The sequence below is a fragment of the Chaetodon auriga genome, chromosome 24 (assembly GCF_051107435.1).
Source record: "Chaetodon auriga isolate fChaAug3 chromosome 24, fChaAug3.hap1, whole genome shotgun sequence".
Lineage (NCBI taxonomy): Eukaryota > Metazoa > Chordata > Actinopteri > Chaetodontiformes > Chaetodontidae > Chaetodon > Chaetodon auriga.
Window position 1 is genome coordinate 10,328,860 of NC_135097.1, and position 23,425 is coordinate 10,352,284.

General features: G+C 42.2%; 1 protein-coding gene across 7 annotated transcripts in view; it reads right to left on the reverse strand.

The window, feature by feature from the left end:
* The window catches only part of kcnip4a (potassium voltage-gated channel interacting protein 4a), a 119,513-nt gene that overhangs the window by 25,480 nt on the left and 70,608 nt on the right, over positions 1–23,425 (reverse strand). The window contains exon 1 of one of the 7 annotated variants that reach the window (XM_076725207.1): positions 15,555–18,002. The exons of 5 other annotated variants lie outside the window; for them this stretch is intronic. In XM_076725207.1, coding sequence (XP_076581322.1) covers positions 15,555–15,663 — 109 coding nt within the window. In that variant the 5' untranslated portion in view covers positions 15,664–18,002. Of the gene's footprint in view, positions 1–2,418; positions 4,206–15,554; positions 18,003–23,425 lie in introns of those variants that run through there. One more of the 7 variants, XM_076725206.1, reaches the window with a different exon arrangement.

Consider the following 23,425-nt stretch of genomic DNA (forward strand, 5'->3'; position numbering starts at 1 on the left):
CAGCTGAGAAACTCCCTCAGCGTTTACCACACAGAGGCTTTTAAAGCAAGACCTTTATCCCCCAGATGCCTCAGTGGAGCTGCTCAGGTGGCCGGCAGTAGAAGGATGTGATCGTACTGGGCAGCCCCCAGCTGCGAACATGTCTGACTGTATGAATGTTAACCGGAGCGTGCATGCTCCATGAAACACCTCCCTAGAGGTTCTATAAAAACAAAAAAGGCGAAAAACAAGCATTTTTAGCAATTTCAGAAGGCGACAGCTGCAAAAAGCGATTTTGTGTTTCAAAAATGGAAACAAAGGTAATTCTTGTGACTGTTTATGAAAAAAGAAAATAGTGCAATAGCTCAGTGGTTAGGACTGTCATTTTCTGATCTCAACACTGGCTTTGTTCATTAATCAGTTAGGAGATGGACAGAATTATTTGTTTAAGTTTAATCTAACAACAATGACTGATAGTCATTTGCTGGTTAGGGCTTCCAAAACACAATGATTTACTGTGTTTCCTTATCTTTTCTTTCTTTCTTTCTTTCTTTCTTTTTTTTTAATTGTTAGTTGACATGAACATACTTCGAGACATCACCTTGGCCTCTGGGAAATTGCAATTGCAACAGTTTTTCACTATTTTCTGACACTTTACAGACTAAAAGACGAATCAGTGAATCAGAAAAATAATCATGCGATACCTGGATGATCAAAATACTAGTCAGGTGCCGCTCTGGAGAAGTTTGCATTAAAGCAGAGTTAATTTGTCAATTGCTTGGCTACTATTTTTAGGATCGATTCATCATTATTTTTCAAGAAAAATGGCAAAAAATCTGCTGGTTCCCTTCCTCAACGTCTGTCTGAGTTTTACACTGTTGGTTGGATGAATCAAGGAAAACAGGCACTTTTACTTAATGAATAATCAAGAAAGTAATCAACACATTCATGGATGATGAAAATAATTGCTTTTCCACGTTCAACCATGGAAGTTCAGTTTCCTCCCACCCCAAAAAACATGCAGCTGACAATGATTCATCTGTAAACATCAGGGTTCATATGTTTGAAAAGACCTTTGATCTCTCATTTTCAAGACCATTTCCCTTATTTTCAGTCTTTTTCTCTTCCATGCCCTCCACCTTTCCTGTGCATGACTTCAAACACATGCACAGCATCAATACCTGTATTGACTGCCTGTCACGTACCTCGGGCTCAGATAGCAGATATTCTGTTAGTAATTACACTCCGAGACACCTGTGTGGAATACAGATTACATCGACCGGCAAACAGCGCTCGGCACGCTGGTTTGACATCTGTATCGTCTCACCGTGGAAAATGATCAATATCATGTTGGCTGCATTTGTTAATGCAGAGCGAGGGGAAAGCAAGTTTGATCTTGCCGCTGTTTATGAAGTATGGAAATTGTTACGCTGAGCATGGGCTTCACTGTCCCCCCAAATGAAAACACAGCTCCCCGCGCCTTTGAAATAACACAGCCACAGACGCTAACACCTCTGTGCTCGATCTAAACACCTCTCTCAGGCCAAGTCAGCTTTTCCAGCACCCCACTATTACACATTATCACTGTTTCTCATCTTCCCGAACATGCATACAAAATCGGGCACAGGATTGATGATCCTAATTAGAAAATAAGGTGTGTTTACTTAACGGACGTCTGATGGATGGGCTGGTTTTGAACTCAAACTGCTTACCATGCTGCTCTACTTTATTTAATGAGGCGACTGCAGCAGATCCAAGCTAAACAGTTTATTTAGGCCTGACACGCTGCGCTTAGTGAGCCTTACTGTGCTCTTACTTAGAAGAGACTGATGGGTTTGCACAATGAGAAGCATATATGTGAAGAAGTAAACACATTTATAAACTATGCACACAAAAAACAGAGGAACCACCCCCACAAAGCCAGAACAAATGAACTCAGACGCTTGAAAATGACAGAAAGTCTCATTTCTCAGCTCTAGAAATTCAGTCAGAACTTGCCTCTCAAGCCTTCCGATCTGTCTGAAGTGACACATCTTCCCTGCTCGAGATCTTCCTCCAGTCACATCACAAGCTCACGCATATTCCTGTCACATTTTCTGTTTTCATACCGTCAACGCATAAGATAAGACGGTTCATTTGTTTTCTTCTAAGTCATTGTGTCTTTTCTGCTTCGGCGCGGTGACCTCAATTAAGTTTTTCCAATTGCTGTCTCAGAAACTTCAAGCGTGTTTCAAAGGAGTTGTAGCTACTGCAGAGTAACCCTGACGTGTCAGCTGGAAACTGAAGGGACGGATTGAAAACGCATTAGCAATTTTCACCACACATTATCTAGAAACAAGCAATTCTTTATTCCAGCTGTGATTTCTATATATATATTTTTTTTCCATTTTTGTTCTTATTTCCTGTCTTTCTCATCCTTAAGCTCTGTTAGCGTCTTACCCTCTGAGAAGCTGATGAGCCCCAGGAGGTGCAGCAGCTTGATTGAGGCAAACACCAGCACCACGATGCCCACCGTCTGCAACCCCTCCGTCTCCCAGATCGCGCTCAGCATTGCTCCGCCCTCGGCCCACTCCACGCCACCATACCCTGACCCGTACCCGGAGCCCGAGCCGGCCTCCTCGCCCTCGGGACCGCCGCCAGGACCAGCGTTCCCACCCGGCCCAGCACTCCAGTTCCCCTGCACCCACTCCAGCGCTACACCGGCCCACACGCACGGGCCGGGCGCCTCCTGGCACCCGCCTACTGCCCGCTCGTTCCCTAGATCCAGTCTGGGTAAGGTTAAGACGGGGTGAGGTTCAGAACAACAAGTATTGGCCTCAGTTTTGAGAGGAGCCCAAAGTCATGAAGGATCTCTGTGATCTTGAGGGGTCACTGAGAATTTAGAAAAGCTGACTCAAGGAGAGAAAAAGTCCACACATGCTGATCTCAATGCTTCCTTCTTCTTTTTCTTTCCTCTCCCTGGAAACGAGGAGACACGTGAAGGCAGTGAAACTCTGCTCTTCTCTGACAGTTTGTGGCTCTCTCTCGCTCTTTCAGGCGCGCTGACTGCCTCACTGCAAAGTAAAGGCAGGGAAGATGAGAGGGAGTGGATATGAGTGAGGGAGTGAGGAGGGAGGAGAGATGAGACGGAGGCAGAGGGGAGGTGTGGTGCTACAGCGCTACGGAAGACGCACAACCTCTCGTGAGCTCAACGTGTTCACATTAACTTCACACACATGCAGAAACAAATCCTAAAACTGCCCTAAAGGACAGCACAGGATATGTCAACGCCAGTCAGTGTTGAGCTATTGTGTGGATGTTTGTGTTTAGACATTACAGCTGCATATAGTCATATCATTAAATCAGGAAAATGGCACTATTTCCAAGCTTATGAAAGGACTGAAGTTAAAGACAATGAGGAAAAACGAGGGAAAAAAATAATTCCACTCAGGAAAGCAGGATGGATGGTCGAAAAATAGCTTTCCTATGAGGCATTCATAGTAATCTCCATTTATAAAACAGACAAAATAAATCTCCCATGCGTCAGACTAGTGTTGAAAAGAGGCTTTTGGAAGGCTTATTCAGGGTAATTTTTCACAAAAAAAAAACAAAACTTAAAGCTGTGAGAAAACCCCAATTCTTCCGCACACAAAACAGAATATGGAAGCAGAATGGGGAAAAGAATATGTCGAGCAACAAAACCAAATGTTTCTAAAAAAAAATCCACCTATGGGACTGCTAATTCTGCCTTATCCAGGTCTCTAAAGCTCAGCATCGAAGGGTATGATGGCAAATGGGAACAGGGGAGGGAATATGGCTCGGTGGTCTTTCACACACCGTAACAGAGTACAGAAAGTGAGGGGAAAAATACCATTGATCGACTCCACTCCATTAAAAATAACCGGCTGTTTGATTCCGCTGAGATGAAACAGACTGATGAAGGGAACAAACAAAGTGTGAATGTGTGTGTGTGTGTGTGTGTGTGTGAGGTGGATTCATGCAGTCGGTGTTTGCAGAGGAGTGAGTGAAGACACCACCATCTACTGTCCCCGTGCAGTCATAGTCATCATTATCCACCACCAGATTATTTCTTGACAAATCTGCAGAAAACAGTGCCTGAAATGGCCGACTTTCATTTACCAAAACAGAGCTTAAAATAAGCCGTCCATGACTGCACTCGACATGACGTGATTAACCACGAGCTCAAAACGTCCCAAAACACTCTTTAAAGCTCATGAATATTTTTTTCGTGCATCTGCAGCTCGAAACAGAGCAAATACACAATGCTGTGTTTTTTCTGCTTGTATTCCACCTACAGTGAAGTCAGCCATACATCACTGATGTAAATGCACAAAGCCGCCTTAATTACAATCATCACGGCGGTGAATTATATTAGCGCTGTGAAAGAAACAGTCACTCGCCACTTACTCAATTGCCCTGTGATAAATGTTCAATAAGATGCAGCTTTATTCCAGTGATGGAAAAGAAAAAAAAATGTATTCATTTACATTCAGTCCATCTGCTGCTGCCCTTTTCTGAGTAGTGCAGAATGGAAAACGAGGGATGGAATTCTGCTTATATATATATATATATATATATATATATACTCTTTGTGAATAATTTCACATGATGCTGTTTGAAAAAGAAAATGATATTCAGCAGACACATCCAACTTAATCTGGATGGCTCCCAGCCATGTGAGGAATCATTGTTCTGGGAGACAGAGAAGAATACACACTGAAAATAAGACTGCGTGGAAATATGATGGGGGGCTAAAGGGTAATTTGTATTGTATATAATAACCAAGGACAGAGTGAGTGTCTGTGTTGCTCTTAGAATAGAATTAGAGAAAAAAGTGCATCTTTAGACAACAATGCAGTGACGCATGCTTCCTGGATGGTGAATTAGTCTGTTGATTATCTTATTCCGGTAAGATTGACTGCAGAGTCTCCTTTTTTTTTCCCAAGGCACCACTATGAATGAGCCTTCTATTGCTATCAGACCACATCAGTCTCCGGATTCTCTTTGTTTTTTGGGTTATCAACCAGAAAAACATCATTTCCAGTTTCTAGCATTGCCCAGATGTCATATACTTTACAGAATATTGAGTGTAAGCTGACCTAACTGTAGGAACTGGCACTACATCAATGAAGCCACAGTGGCTTCATTGCCCACATGTGACTGTGGCCAAGTTCCACAAAGCTGGGGGGATGTTTTGCCTCAGGCGTTACTCTGCCAAGGCCTCGCTGTCGTAACAGTCCCTGGTAGACTGATGGTTAATAAAACATGTAGGAATGATTGACCAATCCTAACCTGTCTCCAGCATGGAGATACTATATCCAACCAATAAATCACTGAAGCAATGAGGGTGGAGGTGAGAGACATATGAGAAAAAAGTGTGGGGGGGTGGGGCTTTTCTGCCACGGAGCATCCGTCCACATATCACTGGAGCCATGATTCTATCAATGCTGCTGACAGGTAAATATTACACTCCACATCTTGCTCCATTAACGTCACAAATTCTGGACAATCACCAGTGTAACGCTGTTACAGCATGGCAGGTCTGACAGACGGAGAGGCTAAGAATTCAGCGTTTAGGGACCTGATAAGGCTGTTTTGTTTTGGTAGATTCAAAATTACAAAATGATTGTGTATTCAAAAGGAAATGGGAGCTGTGGAGTGTTGAAACTGTGTGATGAGAAACAAAGCTTTGAGGGAAAATGGCCCCTGAATGAGGATGTATGAAGGGCTACTGAGAACACTGATGACTCAACTACAGTGATGTAATTACTCCACTGGTGTGCAAATGTGGACATGAATGATTCCAAAACACCAGTGATGCAAAATATCATTTGTAAAGTCAAAGTAGCAACAAAAAAAAACCCGCTGGCATGAACGTGAGCACCCTGTACGTGAAAACAAGACTCCGAATTGAGGCGGTTGTTCATCACTTGCAGCCCATAATGTCCCGTTAAGAGGAGCGAGGAGCCAGCAGTCAATGGCAGTATAAAACAGAAAAGTCAATGATGCCTGGCGGAGATAATGAAGGATAGTTCACTGAATAGGATTGACCTTAATAGTATTGCTCTTAAATCATCTTTTAACAACCTATAAAATGGAATTTGTCTTCTAGCGCTATTGATAACGTACTTAAATGTACAGCAAGTAAAGAGAAAAACACCTTTTCAATGAAAACAGAAATGTAAAGAAACGTCTTGCAGCCATTACTTATGACCATTTCACTCCTCAAGAGATACAGTTGTTTTGTGAGAGCCAGTTAACTGTTTTCACACAGTGTTTTTAACTTTCACTTGCAATAATGGATTCAACTGTCCCAAAAATGATAAATAAAATCAGAACAGTCCAATCCAAGTTTTCATGTATGACACATCGTGGTTCAACTTTCTCTTGTTTCTGGTTCATCTACTGAGTCGTCAGATAAAAGTTTGTGGTCCACTGTAACACCAGACAACTTGAATAACAGTGGGGTTGAAGCTAAAATCTAAAAAGCGACAGTATAGACAAAATGGCTGCTATTAGCGGTTGGGAGTTTTTAATGATGACTGTATGGATATCTGTCTTTTAAAGGGTAAACATTTTCTACATTGCTGCATAATTTAGGACCAACCTGTGAATCATTTGAAGAAGGAACCAATTAACGGATAAGCAAAAACAAAACATCCAATCACTTGATGACAGCTCGCACCATCCAAATCACCACATACCATCATGGCTTCAATAAAGGGTTTCACAAAGGCCGAGTCCACCGTCCGGAACCTCTGACAGGCGGTATCTCTAACTGATCAAAGTCTGAAATGTCAAGCAGCGCTGAGGTCTGGCATATCACCATCTCTGCAGTCCAAATACCGTCTCTGTGTAATGAACAGGATGAGTCTGAGTGACAAACCTGCCAACGCTTTTGTTCATCTGCCCCCGTAGACTGATAGACACCGATGTTGGGAAAGATTGTGCATTTTTCTCACTCATTGCTGCCACCTGTCTCGCCACGTTCCATCCTCAGTATTCGCAAGGGGAGGATCTTATCACTACTTGTCTGGGCAGAGTGAACACGGCGGACATGACCAACAGCAGAGATCACTGAATCAGTACTTATGTTCCGTATTTCATATCAAAGGAAAAAAACAAATCGAAACTCCATCTATTATATGCAAACAAGCCTAAAATGCTCCCCCATCCACACAGTCGTTAATGGTGAGGACAGTTCCTTCCACACCGCTTAGACTATTTCGTGTAGAACAGTAAATTGTGATAAAACAAAACTGAACACCACAGGTGCATGAGGAATTTAAATGAGTCTTCTCCTGAGAACTCTTTTTTCACACAGCGACAAACGTTGCTTACTAAACAACCCCCAAAACCAAAATTTCCATTAAGCTTTGGACAAGTGTTATCTTTCTGGAGGCAAACGGTGAGCTACGAGTACGAGACCAGGAGAGGGGAGCTGGCTTCGATGTAATCAATCAAAGCAAAGGCGGATCAGCGGACGGGCGAAGATAGCGAAGATGGGATCGTCCCACTGATTACAGATCAGGTTAGGGTACAAGTGGGTGATATAATTAGGCGACACCTGCAGCGATTTGCTCAGGCATACAAAGCAGCATTAGTGTTTGGGTTGTGTTTTCCAAGGCACATTAAAATGAGGCTGTCATATTTACTGAAGCGGCACCTGTGAAGGGGAAGGCAATTATAAGATGTGAACCGGGGCAACCCTCAGCGAAGCAGCATGTGCAATCAAGCATGGATTGCCATCGGGTGACTCTGATATTGAAGACTTACTCTGAGGACTCTGGGTAACACAGGCTCACTCTGCCAAATGCGTGTGTGTATATGCATGCATTTATGGCAATTTGCAACCCTTCAACCCTTCAACCTCTATATATGTTAGAAGGTATCGACAAGCATGACTTAACTACTTCAGCTTCATAACAACCGTGTCATTCAGTCCAGTCGAATGTTAGGTGTTATAACGATGATATCTAAATGTACATTTGCGGATCCTGTGGTGATGTCAAGGTCGGCTGGGTAGTAAACACGAGTTTGCTGATCATTTTCCCATACGAATCAGTTTTATTCAGTCGAGTTCACCCGTTTGTAAGTTAAGAACATGTCCTGTGAAAGACCCAAATTTTAAAAGCAATGGGCCAATTCAGGAGATACTGAAAATTCATGATTTTAACCCTGCCTGGGCTTTCACAACAAATGTGCCAGCACAGCATTTTAGCTGACACAACTAATGAAAATTAATCAGCAACTATTATGATACACGCAAGTCAGTGTTTTTCTTTGTCTCACGTGAAAGGGAATATTTCCTGGTTTTAAGCTGACTGACAAAAGACCTAGCTTTAAGAAATTAGGACAATAACTTTTTCGAACATTTTAGTGATGAGTAACAATTAGTTGGGAAAATAACTGCTAGATTAATAATTATGGAAATGATTGTTAGTTGCAGGCATGGCGTTGCGCCAATGAAGACCAGTTGAAAATGTGGTGACGCTCAGCTTAAGAACTGCAGGAGTAAAAGCAACATACAAAGTTTTGATTTTAAAGTCCACTTGGGCTTCTCTGAAGACTTTTTAACCTCCCTCTGTGAATGTCATTCTCACAGGACGTGCCTTTTCTCTACAGCGGGAAAACTAGATTTTTATCAACACGCTTCATTCCAGACAATTAGTTCTAGTGTGAAAGGGAAAAGTCAATGGGATTGTCTGCAAAAGGATGGCACCACAACGCTCATGGCAGTGTGCTGGAGCTGATAACATTGACCTGCTTTTCTGTGTCTTAGTCATATTAGCGTCGGCACGGCTATCTTCCAGCTCGCCGTGGACAACATGCAGAGGCAAAGAGCATGACATGGTTTGCCTTTGCAAGGCCAACCCGTCATCTGATTTATGGTGTGCTATCCTTCAAGCTGCAAAGTGCCAGTCAAATTGAACTTCAAGTGCATAGGTCAACAAGCAATATGCATTAGCTGGGACAGTAAAAAGAAAGAAGACAAGGGGGACATAAAATGGCAGACAGAGCGCAGAGCAGCCGGAGCCACTGTCCAGAGGATGAGATATGACGAGCATAGTTCATCAGAAAGGAACGGACACTGAGAGAAAATCAATGCAGGTGGTTCTTTCTTCAACGAATCATGAATTTGGGTATAAAACTGTTCAAGCAGTATGTCAGAGTGAGCGCCTCTGCTGGGTAAACATGAGAACCAGGGAGAAGCGATAAGTAGTGTGTTCATTTATTAAAAAAAATAATATTAAGAGCAGTTAGGGATTAAGACAAAGCCCGGGCAATATCAATGCAAATGCCTCATTCAATTTCCAGGCTTATTGAAAACACAGATCATGTTACTCTAACTCTATTAACGCGGTGAATCAAATGACTCCCTGCAACATTTGTAGGACTGCTGAGTTGGCTGCCCAAAGAGACGAATTTGATCCATTGAACCACAACGAAAACATGAATATTGGACTTGCATTCAACAGGTAGAAAGAATGAGGATTCAACTGGGAGGTTGGTCTGTTTCAGTCTAAAATCTGCCCTGCTGCTGCAGGGCTGCTTAATATTCCAAGCAAGGGAAATTCCTGAAGCAACATCTGGTTGATGTGTTCATAATCTCCCTCCACTAAAATATTGTGGTACTCAATTCCACTTAATTTCTTGTTAAATGGGTAGAGACATCCCGTTCCAACCCTATGAAATGAGAGAAAATAATGTTTCGTTTTGTTTATAGACCTGTGAGGTGCAACAGATATGACTTAGCAGCAGAATGAAATAGATGTTTTAATGACCCTAAAGAGAAGAAAGTGCCTCAGTATCATACCAACACGTTACATTAAAATGTACTCAGCCCTCTGGCAGAGGTAGCTGAAGTTACATGCAATTTTTCACGTGCAATACAAATTGGTATGACATGACATAGCGTGGGCTGGTAACACAATTAACCCTTTCCAAGCATTACTTGCCATGACAATGCGTAGCCTTGTAGTACTCTCCAGTTTCATAACAGTGGGGGCAGTTACGTCAAACCTTGCAACAATAAATAGCAGCATATTGTCGTGTGGCGGAGTGTTACATTGGGAGGTGGCAAAATAATGGGTGTGAATGAAGAAACTGAGAGGAGGCTCAAAACAGAAGTCCACACTTTTCCATGAGCTCATCTGTGAAGCAAAAACCAAAGCAAGTTCCTAAGATGTTGAAAAAACTATTGCATTTTTCCTTAATTAGGAAAACTGGCTAACAACAAAAGTGAGTTGAGGTCGTATGATTGAGACAATACAGCTTTAAAGAAAGCAGGATTGGGCAAACAGGCTTGTACAGGATCCATAATCAGCACTGTGGCTTTACTGTTTACAGCTCAGCGGCTCCAACTCAAGCGTTTTTCAATCACACAGAAAACAATCTGCCCTTTTATACAAGAGCCTGAAAGAAATTACAGCAGCGTACATGTGGACTCTGAAAATCAGTCACTAGTTGCTGCCTTATCATTGCCGTGATTGATGATAGGGTGAAGCTAACGCCTGTGGAAACACCACTAACAGTGTTTAATTCAGTGGAAAGCTATGAAGCATAACATTATGCCTGTAATACCTGCCGGAGACTCCAGGCCATTATCAAAAATTATAATAGAGTTTTTAATACTCCTTCACTGAATAATATCCAACTAATTTATTTAGAATGTAAAAAGGAGGCAATAAAGAGCACATTAGCAATGCTAACATGAAAATGAATTACACTGCAAATATTAAAAAAACAAAAAACAAAGGAAGACTGATTTCTAACTCCACATATGAATGCACAAACATGCCATTTCATAACAGAACAATGGCAAAATTCCCATTTGTCAAGTTCATTTCACTCACCTGCTCTGTTAAAGCACTTCAAGGCTTCTCTGTTATCTTCCCCATTTGTATTTTAGATACTAATGGCTGCTGAAATGTACACTGGAATTGTCACATCATCCCTGTAATGTCCAAATTAGCTTTAACCTTTTGTACTGCGGCGAGGGTATGTCGTTCTTTACCTGCCAAGGAAAAAAAAAAAAGGCCTTTGAAAGCCTGTCAAAGTAGCGAGTGAGATCACAAGGATGGATCAGTCTGATCTTACAAATATTTTAAAAGCAAGCAATTAGGATGGGATATGCCATTTTTAACTGTGGTGACCAGAGACTGAACTTTTGCCCCTGGCTGCTTTTAAGATGCCTGCTGAGACGAGGGCAAGGCCTCACACTCCTGCAGCCCTTCTTTTTCAAGTTAATTTCACTGCATTTAATGCTTTGCAAGTCGCCTTTGACACATCTTGTGATTTGCTCGTTCTTCCCATCTATTTGCGTGGTTACTTGTAATCAATGCAAGACATTTTTACTCATTGGAGAGCACTCTTTTGAAAGTGCAATATAAATTAACACTGCCCTGAACAACTACTGCCCAATCATCAAATATGTGTGAATAATGGAGAGCGGTTTGCAGGATTTTGGACAAAACTAATTCATCTACACAGAACTATTGTGTTTTCATTTGATTTTAGTGTTTGTTAGAGGAAAAAATGGCTTTGCTTCAATACCAGACTCTCAGCTTGTGTAACAAACAGAGGCTGACAGTAAGCTTTGGTTCCCTCTGCTGGCACGTCTGCCAACTCTCACATGCACTTCAGTGAAAGAGAGGCTCAAACTTCAAATTCATTTCGTGAAATACGCAGAGAACCAGAACGTAGACTTGATTCCCAGCTTAAAACATTTACCCTTTAGTTCAAAGACTAGCACTTTTAATAATAAACTTAGTCTTATGATCTTATACTTATGAGCCATCAATGTACTTGGACATAATCAGGAAGAATATAATGTTATGATAGAAGAAAATCTCCCAGCTGGCAAATGAAACTATTGTAATGTGTTGATGTTTGTCCATAAAAGACAGACAGGATTAAGGCCCTTCATGTTCTTCAGCTACAGTACAATTATGTTTGTCTCTAGACATTATGTGTTGTAAAGCACTCATATGCATTAGGAGATCTTCTTAGCCAATATAATTATTATTATGCAAACACAATGTTACTCTATTGTTCATTCACACTGGAAAATATTGGGTTCCTCTGCATCTACACCACATGGCTTTTGTGACAAACAGGAATGTGAAAATCAAGCGTATTGCTGAAGCCTTTCTTCAAATCATCAAATGCGTCTCCCTGAGCAGTTTGAACTGCATCCACTTACATTCGTGCTCACTTACAGTTTTCCACTCTCTAACAGAAAACCCTTTCCCTGTCGAATCACAGCTTTTTATCACACCAATGCAGCACACAATGCTTGAGAAAAGCAGACAGCTCGTTAGTCAAAGGTGCACAGGATGCACAGCCCGATCAGTAAACATGAGCCAGTCGCTTCAGTAAAACCTGTCACAAAGGGCGGACGATGCGCCACAACTTCACATTTAAGATATACTTCGGCTCTGCGAGCACAACACCCAAATATTTGCTGAAAGTGGACTAAAGTACATGTTTAACCTCTTAAAGAATGAGAACGCTGTTCAAAAAACATGTGTTTTAACTTAGCATGATGCAATGTGAAGTGTGATTTAGCCAGGTAGGACGTGTTCCAGGAGCAACACTGTGATCAACCAATCACAGCCCTCTGACATCATCAGTTTGCTGCTCCTGCGCTTCTTTCAAAAGTCCTCTGCGCTTCGCAAGTTGATTGAAATGAGTACAACTGAACAAAACCCTTGACCGCATGTCCTATACGAGCTGCTGCAGGGTTAACGAGTTTTTGGTCGCAACATTGGATCCAGAAATGTGGGATGTTGATGCAGGAACATGTCTTACTTGGCTAAATCACGTCATGCGGACTGCAATTTACGAGTCAAATGGCGATGATTCAATAATTGGCTTTCAAAAAGGATGTGCAGTGAAAGCCTAAAAAAAAAAAAAAAAAAAAAAAAAAAAAAAATCATTCCCCTGCCCCTGCAATTTGCAGCCAAAGAGATGAAACTGTTCGTGACACTTTGCACGGCGCTGTGGTTTTGTCCATTTGTAATTGGAATCATTTGTGGCAGCCCTTCCTGGCTGATGAAAGCCACACCTTCGGCAGGGGAATAATTTGTAAAAAGTGGCGTATCAAAGGCTGCTTTCGTCAGCTGTCACGTCCCCGCGTGCTGGTGGCACGCCGCTGTCACTCACTGTCACGCCGCTAAAGAGAGGCACAGAGACTGAAAAGAGCCATTTGCGTCCGGCTGTGTTGGAAGTCTATTTTTAACCAAAAGCCATCAAGTGGGAGAGTACCGCAGAGTAACGAGCGGCCCCGACACCGTACACATTTCTGGCTTGTTGCATCGGAAAGAAAGATCTTACACAAATCCAGAATTTCGGGAGCCTAACAAACCAAATCTGGCAATGAGGATCCCTGACAGCATCACTGTCCCTGTCACTTTTGAGAAATCGAATTCATTACGAATGATTACTTACTTTTCCACCTCTGCTGAAAAGTAACTGCTGATTAAAATAAGCACGACATATTCATCAAATAGTCTGCATCTTAAGTCACAATGGTGAGTATAATGGACTTCCTGGCGTGGAGCTGATTTAAGAATTAGGAGGCAAATTTCCCAAATGCCACACATCAATCATTATGTTTTTCAGGCAAGAAAGAGTAATTAAGGTTTTAATTAATCAGACTTTTCATGAATCATCTGATTGAAGCTTTCGGCAGTGCCATTCATTTGCCATTTCTGAACCATTTCTTCAATTGTTTTTAACAAAGCTGATATCTGTAATTTTATAGAATATCATTCGTTTATGAATCAGAATGGCTGAATTTATGTGCTTTAGCTTTAACATTGTGCGTATTGCAAGTAATTTTTTCAAATTCAGGAGTTCAGCACTTGTTACAACACAGGAAAAACATTTCAAGCCATTTAAACAAAAAAAAAGAAGACCAGTGCCACCGCCACAGACAAACCACATATCTCAGTCTGTCCTCACACAGACAGCGAAGACCAAAATAGAGGAAAGTGGCTTTAGTGGGATTTTCACTATCCCATGTTTGCGTGTTGTAAGTGGGCGTTCAAAGAAAAACACTGATAGAAAACACACACGTAGAAAACATTGAGGAGGCGCAGCTTGAAAGAAGGACATTCATACAGTAACCTAAACATTAAAAATAGAAGTAAAATAAGCAAATATTTCAATTTTAAAAAGTCAAACAAGCAGCACTCCTTTGGAAGACGTTTGTTGGCCTCTCACTCAGCCATAAGGCAAACAGCTTGGCAGCCTGTACAGTAAGTAGAGCATATAAATAACATGCGGTCTTTAGTGCCAGAGAGACCAAACCCCCGAATATTAGATTCACACTTTCGAGGGAAAGAATCAGTGTGGTGCCTTGACAAATCTCCAGTGGGCACAGGTTCAACCATTGTCCTCTGCTGAGCGACGCCGAAAACATGGAAGAGAAAGTGAAAACAGAGCTTCATCACGAAACAAAGCGTCCCTCACAGTCACTGCAATCAACATGCAGCATTTGTGTGCATGCAAATCACTGCACTAAGACCTGACGGTGACAACTCGGTGCCAACTTCTCATCATTAAGACGAGACGAAACTTTTTCTTCCTCTGCAAGCAACTCATTAACACTCACATTTGACCCTTTTCATTCTGAAGTAACAAGAGAAAAGTGAACGCCGTCGTGGCACTTTGCTGCTCTCGCTGGTTAAGATCCAGGTTCTCAAGGTTCCAGCTGCCGCAGAATTACATTCAGTGCTCGGCTCTCATTTGGATAAACAAGTTAGCCAACCCACAGATGATGCAAGCGTTCACATCCAATCTAATTTCGTTCAAATTCAATAAACTTGCCATCAAGGTGGAATCAAAGCGTCAAGATGCTACGAGGATTATTTGATTTAAAGTGAAAGCTTGAAACGATATTGACAGCGAAAAGTCAAAAGCGAAAAGATTAAAATCATAATGTTGGATTAGAATAATTGACCTGCGTGAGTCATCCCGACTACTGAGCCAATTGACAGTTAAACGAAGAGATTATTCAATTAAGACAGCTTAAAGGACAGGTGCAGAGGCTGCGGACAACTTTTGATGAGTAACAGTCTGATCCTGTTGCAGATATCCTAAAAAGACACATCATGCTAGAAGCTAAATGTAAGCTTTAACAGGGAAAAAGTATTCACATTGTAAAGTCAACAAAGTAAGTAAGTTGACTCTTTTTATTGCTTCTGCACAGCTTGTGCCATGCTGCATCTTTTCAGGATGTTTGCAAACAGATCAGATGAGTACTTTTTATGGCTCAAGGTGTGCACTATCATGTGTGTTACCAAAGGTGAGAGCAACAGATGGGAATCATGCCTGAACATCGTAAGATGCGCTTTGTCTCAGCACATTATTAACACAAAAATCAGCAGATGATAACCTCCACTGCAGATGCTTCAGCCCATCTCACAGTGAGCACACAGGCTTAATAAACTACACTCTATGGTTTTAAACTTGTGCTTCAACAAGTGGTTGATCGCTGTCAAGATCAAGAGAGGGAAAAAAAAACCCCCATCAGTATCAAACAGGAGAGGAGTTTGCCGTTTCCTTACCGTCATAGCCGGCTGCTAACAAACCAAACCGCTCGAGCACCTTGACAAAGAGGACCACAACCACCAGCACAGCGATCATTTCCAGTCCCTCCAAGTTCATAGTCAACATGTCGGACCGATCACAGCCTGCCCATGGCCAAAGACACAGAGCTCAGCGTGCAGCACTGCCTGCAGGCCATTTAACTCCACTTAAGAGCCCTGCATCTGTGGGTCTGATGAGAGACCGGCACAAGTCAGACAGGGAGGGAGGGGGAGAAGAAACGTGTGGAAGAGAGAGGAAGAGGGAGGGGGGAGATGGAGTGGCAAGGATATCGACGAGGGGGCGTGAGGAGGGGACGGAAAAAAGGCAAGGGGGGGGGGGGGGGGGTGAACTTGATCACTGAAAGAAAGAGAAATGATGGGCAGAGTGCTAAAAAGAGAGATGGCGGTGACACACTGAGAACTGTCTGGGTTTGGGTGTGTGCAAAGGTCAAACACACCTCAGTCAGGACTTTTTTCACAAGACAGAAAGTCATTATTCCCCGACAATACTTCTACTGATAAGGTTATTTTTGGTTCATCTCTAGTATGAGTTGGAGAGCCATGACAGTCACAGTCCCCAGAGGATGAACTGTAGTGACTGCGGTGATCCCCTGACTTCTCCTCTCGTCCCAACATGAGGTTGAAATTTGTGGTTTGGACTCAAATATCTCCTCACTATCGGATGGACCGGCATGAAATCTGTTCCCCTCAGGAGCAGTTCATCTAACGTCACCAGGTCTGGATCCTTTGTTTGATGACTACATCCCTGCAAAACTAATAAAGTCCCATTGGCTTTACTTTGCGGTAAGTGCTGCTTATCAAATGTTCGCTAAAAGGCTAAAGATGGTGAGCGCTGTAAACACTACTTGCAGAACAAACAGCGGGTTGGGAACGTCGTGAGCATGTTAACATGCAGCTCGCAGTAACTCACGAAAAACACTCACATGGCTGCAGACCACCAGTGTTCTTAAAATTATTAAATTAAACTCTATTTTTCCAAAAGACTCTGTTTCCTGGTATTGTGCTAATTATTTAATCATTTTGTGTATAATGGGTATAGACTGATTTTGTGTCCTTTGTGCACTTATATTTTCTGATTTTCTTCCTGCGTAGCTTTATGTTCTCCTTCATTGTCTGACAATTATAACCCATGACATGAAACATTCCTCTTGATTGGGGCAAAGCGTTCACTCGTCCTTGGGATAAAATTACAAAGGAACATACAGAATACCCAAGTTAATCAGAGGTCACAACATGTAGGATTTACAGTATATGTAGCAGCTGTAAAATACAGATGTTTTCCATTTTGAACATGTTTCATATAATAAATTAGATGACCCTTTGTCTCACACAACATGTACACAATTCACAGTCTGCAAAAGAAGAAATAAAAAAGAGCAAAATACTTCACAATTGAGGTTGAATATGGCTGGAAATACAGCTTATCCCAAACACTGATTTTCGTCTGAATAATAGCAGCAAATCAATCGCTGTCATGATTTCACTGCCTCCCTGAGCCGATGATGTGAGAAGATTTACAATGTTTCCCACCTTAATAACTAAGAATTAATAACAGGTATGATTGAGCTGAGACACGACAAAGAAGCTGCAGGTGGACTGCTGAGAGTAAAATGCCAGCTGGAGAAAGAGCCCACTGTGTGACCTCAGCGTCATCCGGACTTAAAATATAGCAGGAGACCTTACGGGGGAAATGACAAGGGAGGGGTCAGAGAGAAAGACAACACGGAAGAGAGGAAAGGACTCGGAGGTTAGGAGCAGCGCCTGCGGTCAGCAGCAGGTGGCTGCTGGAGACAAAGGACGGCGATTCATCTGGTGTCTCTGCGGATAGCACCATGTCTTTTCTATTCTTCAATTTCCAGTCAAACGTGATGGGCTATATTAATGTACGGACATATAACATAATCAGAAAGACAATTCTTCCTCACTGCATCTCATGCTACAGACACTAAAACAGACATTTCCACAACTGAGTGTGGCCTGGATGTGTCTTTAAAATGGGCCATGTTGACTTACGATATCTAGCTGCCAATAGGAGATGAAAAGGAGCTTGTGGCTTTTATCAAAATTTCAAAATGAGCCAAAACAAATGCATTTCTTTCATGCAGAGCAATATCCACCACAGCCTCGTTCTTCCAAGATACTCTTTCCGTGCTTTAATAACAATTTAGTTAATGATTAAAAGCCGGCCCACAGATAAGGTCCCTTGCATGGCCTCTCAGGGATGGAACTGATCTCATTCATCTTCACAGCAAAAGGGAATTGTTAGGACAGCGACTTACCATGGAAACAACCTCTGGGCTGTGCGGGCTACTGGGCAGCTCATTTAGCCCACTATCAGTTACTTTTTCTTTATTTGTGGCAGCTGAGCATAAGCCAAATATAGCTGCCAAGCCCCGAGAGAGAGAGAGAGAGAGAGAGAGAGAGAGAGAGAGAGAGAGAGAGAGAGAGAGAGAGAGAGAGAGCGAGAGTGTGTGTTGTTTTTGGACATGACAGGACAGACAGCTGCGTAGGAAGCTCCCGGAGAACAGGGGTTGTAAAGGTGAAAAGAAGGTGTGATGGAAGTCTTGCAGGCAAAAGACAAAGCCAGACGGAGAGGAAAAGAACTTCCAGGTGTGTGAGATTTTACTTCTCGCTCTTCATCAGAGCGTGACCTAATCTCAGGAGAAACTTTCCCCACATCTGCTCTCCAATCACCCCACAACTTTGCATAGGGCGTAATCAAGGCCCTTGGCTAATGGTAATGAAAATAATCAAGGTCTGTGCATGTCATCAGCACACAGTATGCCGTATCAATCAGTGTATGATTGGTGATGAAGGTAATTGCCAGTGTGGAGCATTGTGGTGTGCTGGTTAAGATCTGGGAGCTTCACTTTACTGTAGGTGGCGGAGAATGTCTGCAGCACCTGTAAACTGAGTCATAAAGGAGCAGTGAATCAGTCCATTAAAATAAGTCGGTGAATCACTAATGATAATTCTTAAACAATCTAAACGGTGAAGAGTTGAACACATATTGACATTTGGAAACTAACTGGATGCAAGTTTGTATCTGCTTCTTGCTATTTCTATTGTTCTTACTATGACCAATTCACATTTAATGACAAAACAACACTGAATTTAATACTTCACACACAGAGGCTTGTACTATTTATGCCATTGATGTGGAGAGATGTCAGAGTGATGGGTCACCACAGCACGGGTTAGCCTGGCAGTTCGCTCCAGGTGGACTCAAACCGACCCCCAAGCCAAGCCCTATTGGTTTGAACACCTGCCTCATCTCTTGTATCTACTGCACAGAATCCACATAAAGCACAAAACCAACTGACGTCTTATGGTTGTGGACAATTTCTCGGCAAGCATTCCCAGTCAGGGAGTAGCCTTCTCGATATCTCCTCCTTCTCCTCCCTATATTTAGGCCTATTTAAATCAAAGTGATTACAACTGTGACTGGTGGGCCTGCAGATAAAACCTCCTCTTAACGTAACTGAATTAACACAACGGAAGGAAGAATCTGTTTCCTCGCGCTCCGTTCAATTAAGTTACAATTGAATTCTCATCAAAGCGCAGTGTGGCAACATGGCGTTAAAACAAACGAATGTCCTCCATTTGTTGTTGAGAAATTACAGAAGAAGGCCCCAGTAGCCTGCAACCTTGCAATTATATGGCCAATTGCAAATTAATGTGATTTGGGTCTTGTTCATTGGATGGTTGGCACAATGAGCTTGCAGTCAAATTTGTTGTGGAAGACATTTTTTTTTTTTTTTTGGAAGGAGAATATAACCTCATACAAGGAACTCATGTAATCAGACACCATCAAAGGGCATTGAGGGTTCATCTCTGCAAGACAGGTGATAAATGAAGAGTGAAATCTTCTGTTTGTGTATCAAATGATCTGAAAGTGTCTCCACAGATAAACTGTATATATCTGTGACATTCTGAGGAATTTGTTAGGGTTTTGAGAAATGACAGGATCCATATTGATAGTCCTGCTTCTGACAGTAAATGACCATAACTCATTAGACTGGCCATGCATATACATGTATTGCGGTCATTTCAGTGTTGCATTGCATTTCAACCATTCAACAGGCAATGGTTGAAAGGAACTGCGCAAAATTGTCCAGTGACATGTCCTCGACTGGCTGCATGAAGCTTGTTTGTTTGATTTTGCTGCCATCAAGTGGACACAGTGAGAAACAATAAGTCAACGCTCTGAAACAGTTGGAAGAAATGCAGGAGCGCAAGCAGAGAGCAGACTGAAAACCTGAAGTAACTGTAGCTTCAATTATTTACATGCTGTAAAATAATTAAAATGTTGTCACTTGATAAATACCCTCGCATGGTGTGTAAACAATACAGTGTACTGACATGTTTTAACAGGGTAATACTTACACAAGGTGTCTACAATTTGGTAGGGAAGGAGGTGTAAAAGTGAACCAGGGCTGCACCCCAGGGCGACGCTATCTGTGGCTGCTCTGCAGATGTCAGCATGACCAACTGTGAGCCACATCACTGTCTATACGTGGCTGAACCCACTTCTCCGCACCTGCGAAGCGTCTCTAAGCGGGATGCTGCTCATTAATCCAGTTCTAAGTGAGTCCTCTTAATACTGGTCACTGTGCCTTGTGGGACTGGAGTGATTAATTTCACAGAGCAAACTGCAGCACTGAGTGCAGTGCCACGATGGGAAGCCCAAAACATGCTTGCAGCTCCAAAAGCCAACTGATGCGGCTTCACTTTTCAATTTATATGCTAATTTAGAGAACTGAAAAACCAATACAGTGTAATGACACAGTGACTTTGAAATGCGTGGAGATTACATGTTACTGATAGCAAAGGGAAAAAAGAAACCCAGGGGGGATCTTGGTGGAGCTGCATAGGTGACTCTCCTCATCTCCTCATGTAAGGGGAGCCATATTGTCTGACATTTGCATGTCAGACAATAGGGAAAACTCAAGTGTTTTTTTTTTTTTTTTTTTCTTTTACGTGCCATGTGGCTTATTAAACCAATGGCATTTTCCTGCTGTTGGAAGAAAAAAAAAATCCATTTCATTTGAGATAATTTTCCAGTGGGAGACTATAGAGTCACCCATATGCCTTTTTAAAATGCAAGGTTAGCCTTATAATCAAGACCATGTTGGAAAGTGGAAGTGCTGCTCTGCAGTCATTTGCCGCTCAGAGTAATTTATAAAAGACAACTAAGAACACCATGTACCCTATGGTAATGGCCACCAGGAATTATCCAGTCCCTCACAGGGCTGCATTACTGTGACATGGATCAATTGACTTGCGCCCAATGTGAGATGGGAGTGCTAAATAACCATGTGCATACTCAATGTTCTCTCAAATCTGTCACATTGTGATGTCTACCCGGCACTTCAGAGCAAGATGAGTAGTTCTGTGAGAAATGCTGCATGTGACAGATGGGTTGGAAAGATTTAATGAGATCGATTCAAGTGTTTTGGACATATGGTCCTTTGACGAAGAGATTTTCAATGAATACAGTCCGTTCGGTAAAAACTGTTAGTCTAGGTCTTTTTTTTTTGTTTTGAGACTAAAGAAGACGAGGATTCGTCAGAGGTTTTGTCTGAAAGATGTTGACTGGAGTTCAAACACATTCCTTCCCTGCCATAAGACTCAGCCAGGCGATGTAAAGCTCAGAGATCAGCTCTGAGTGTTTGCATTTTCAACAGAAACAGAAAAGGTCTTGTTTTGCATGCGATCACATTTGGCTATGAGCGATGGTGGTGACTGGTGGCATGGCTACCCCCAAAAATGACAGCTGCTCTCCCTGTGGTCGGCCGAAGTCCACGCTCTGTAAACACCAGAAGGCCTGGAAGGAGACGGGGCCAGCAACAAGAACCACACTGGACATCTTCATCACACCTTGTGTTAATGTCACGAGGAACGAGCTCGAGAAAAGAGATCTCAGCTCAGTTTACATTACTTATTTGCTCAGTCTGGTGACGACAACCGGTGGTGCTTTTATTCTGGAACTGACAACAACCAGTTCAGACTTTGTTGAACAAATTTCAATGTGGTTTTGTAGTCTTTTCAGTGACTGAAAGGCACCAAAAACAGCATCAACATTGATTTACCAGTTGGTTCCCTGAGTCACAGTTGATGTTTTGCTGTTTTCACACGAGCAGCTCTACCTCTGAGTGCACCTATCTTACTCCTACACAAACTCTACTCATAACAGCTCCTGACAGCACAAACAGCAAGGCATTTCAAATAATAATGACAGAAACCACAACAAGGCCAAACGCATCAGCGAGTACCACCGTAACAACAATGGCACGTCTCATATCCTTGGGACATTTAGAACACGCTGGAACACTCAGAGCAGGTCTGGGTGAGTTTGAAAAAGATATGGAGGGCAAAGTTCCTCTGGGTGCTTATTGGACCATCATCTCTTGTCATGTAGATGAGTGCAACGATGAAAATTGATAGAAGGCATTAGAGTGGGTAGTGGAGTAGCACTCTCAGACAGAGCATGTTTTATTATTTTGTCCTCATCTAAAGAGCACTGCATAGTACAAATCAGTATGTTCCATGATTTGAGAGAAATTTCAATACAAAAACCGCTTTGAGCTGGACTTGCACAATGAACTCATTAAATTTCACCTTCTTTGCGGATGTGGCACCGTGTCTGCAGTAAGTCTATATTAGGACTGAAATGCAACAACTAATATGGCCGCCGCTCACAATTACCGTCACTGTCAATTCATTTTTTGATAGTTCCTTCAATTCACACACTGTTCAGTCAACAAAATGCAAGAAATGTCCATCACAATTTCCAGGAAGCAGCACCTTCAAATATCTTTTTTTTTTTTGCCTGACCAACAGTTCAAAGCTGACAAATATACACCTTACAATGACACAAAGTAAAAACAAGCAAATGTTCATGATCGAGAAACTGGAACCAGCAAATGTTTGATTTTTTTTGTTTTTTGTTTTTGATAACTTACTGAAACAATAAACTAATGATCAAATTTTCTGTTGATTAATTTTCTGTCAATAAATGTCAACTAATATAATATCAAATCAGTGAATCTGCTAAATTGCACATTCACTAAATTCCTCCCCTGAACAGCGATTGCCTAATCCGTAGCTTAGAAACTTTGATGAGGCACAGCTGGCATACGTGGTGGTGTGCATGGGGCTGTAAGAAGAGCTATAGGCCCACTCAGCACTGAAAGAGCTCATTGGATGGTGTTTTTATATGTTCTAAAATAAGATGCAAACATTAGCATGCCTGGCTACGGCAGTAAACTAAGCCAGAGTTCCAAGATCAAGGGGCATTTCATCAGCAGCTACATTTTATGGGGCTGAGCTGGAGTCAATAAAAAAACACAGCATTTTCAACCAACTCATGGAGCTAATATTAGCTGACGAGCCAACTATGGTTCATTTCAGCCCAATGATTGGACATAAAGATGGATGACATGACAGGTCTCCAAAAGTGAAGCCAAAACATCTCGATTGCTCCCTGGTGGTTGGCCGCCATATAGGTCATTTTGATCATTTTCTAAGTTTGGTTTTAATTCGTTAATTGTTGCCATAAAAAAGCTCTGTAATGCCATGATTGACAGCTAACCCCACCCACGACTCGTGTCGTGGGTGTATGGGCGGGACTTCAGTACTGCGGCTGCATCGCTCTATCACTACTGTACGGATGTTGACTCCAAATGTCTCCAAACAATGGCGGTGGCTGTATCCCAGATATTTTGCCCACATTTTTGCTCAGTGGGAGCAAGTGGAGACGTGTGTCCATCTTTATTTATAGTCACTGTTTCAGCCGCTCAAATCAAACAGCCCCAGCTAGAAATATG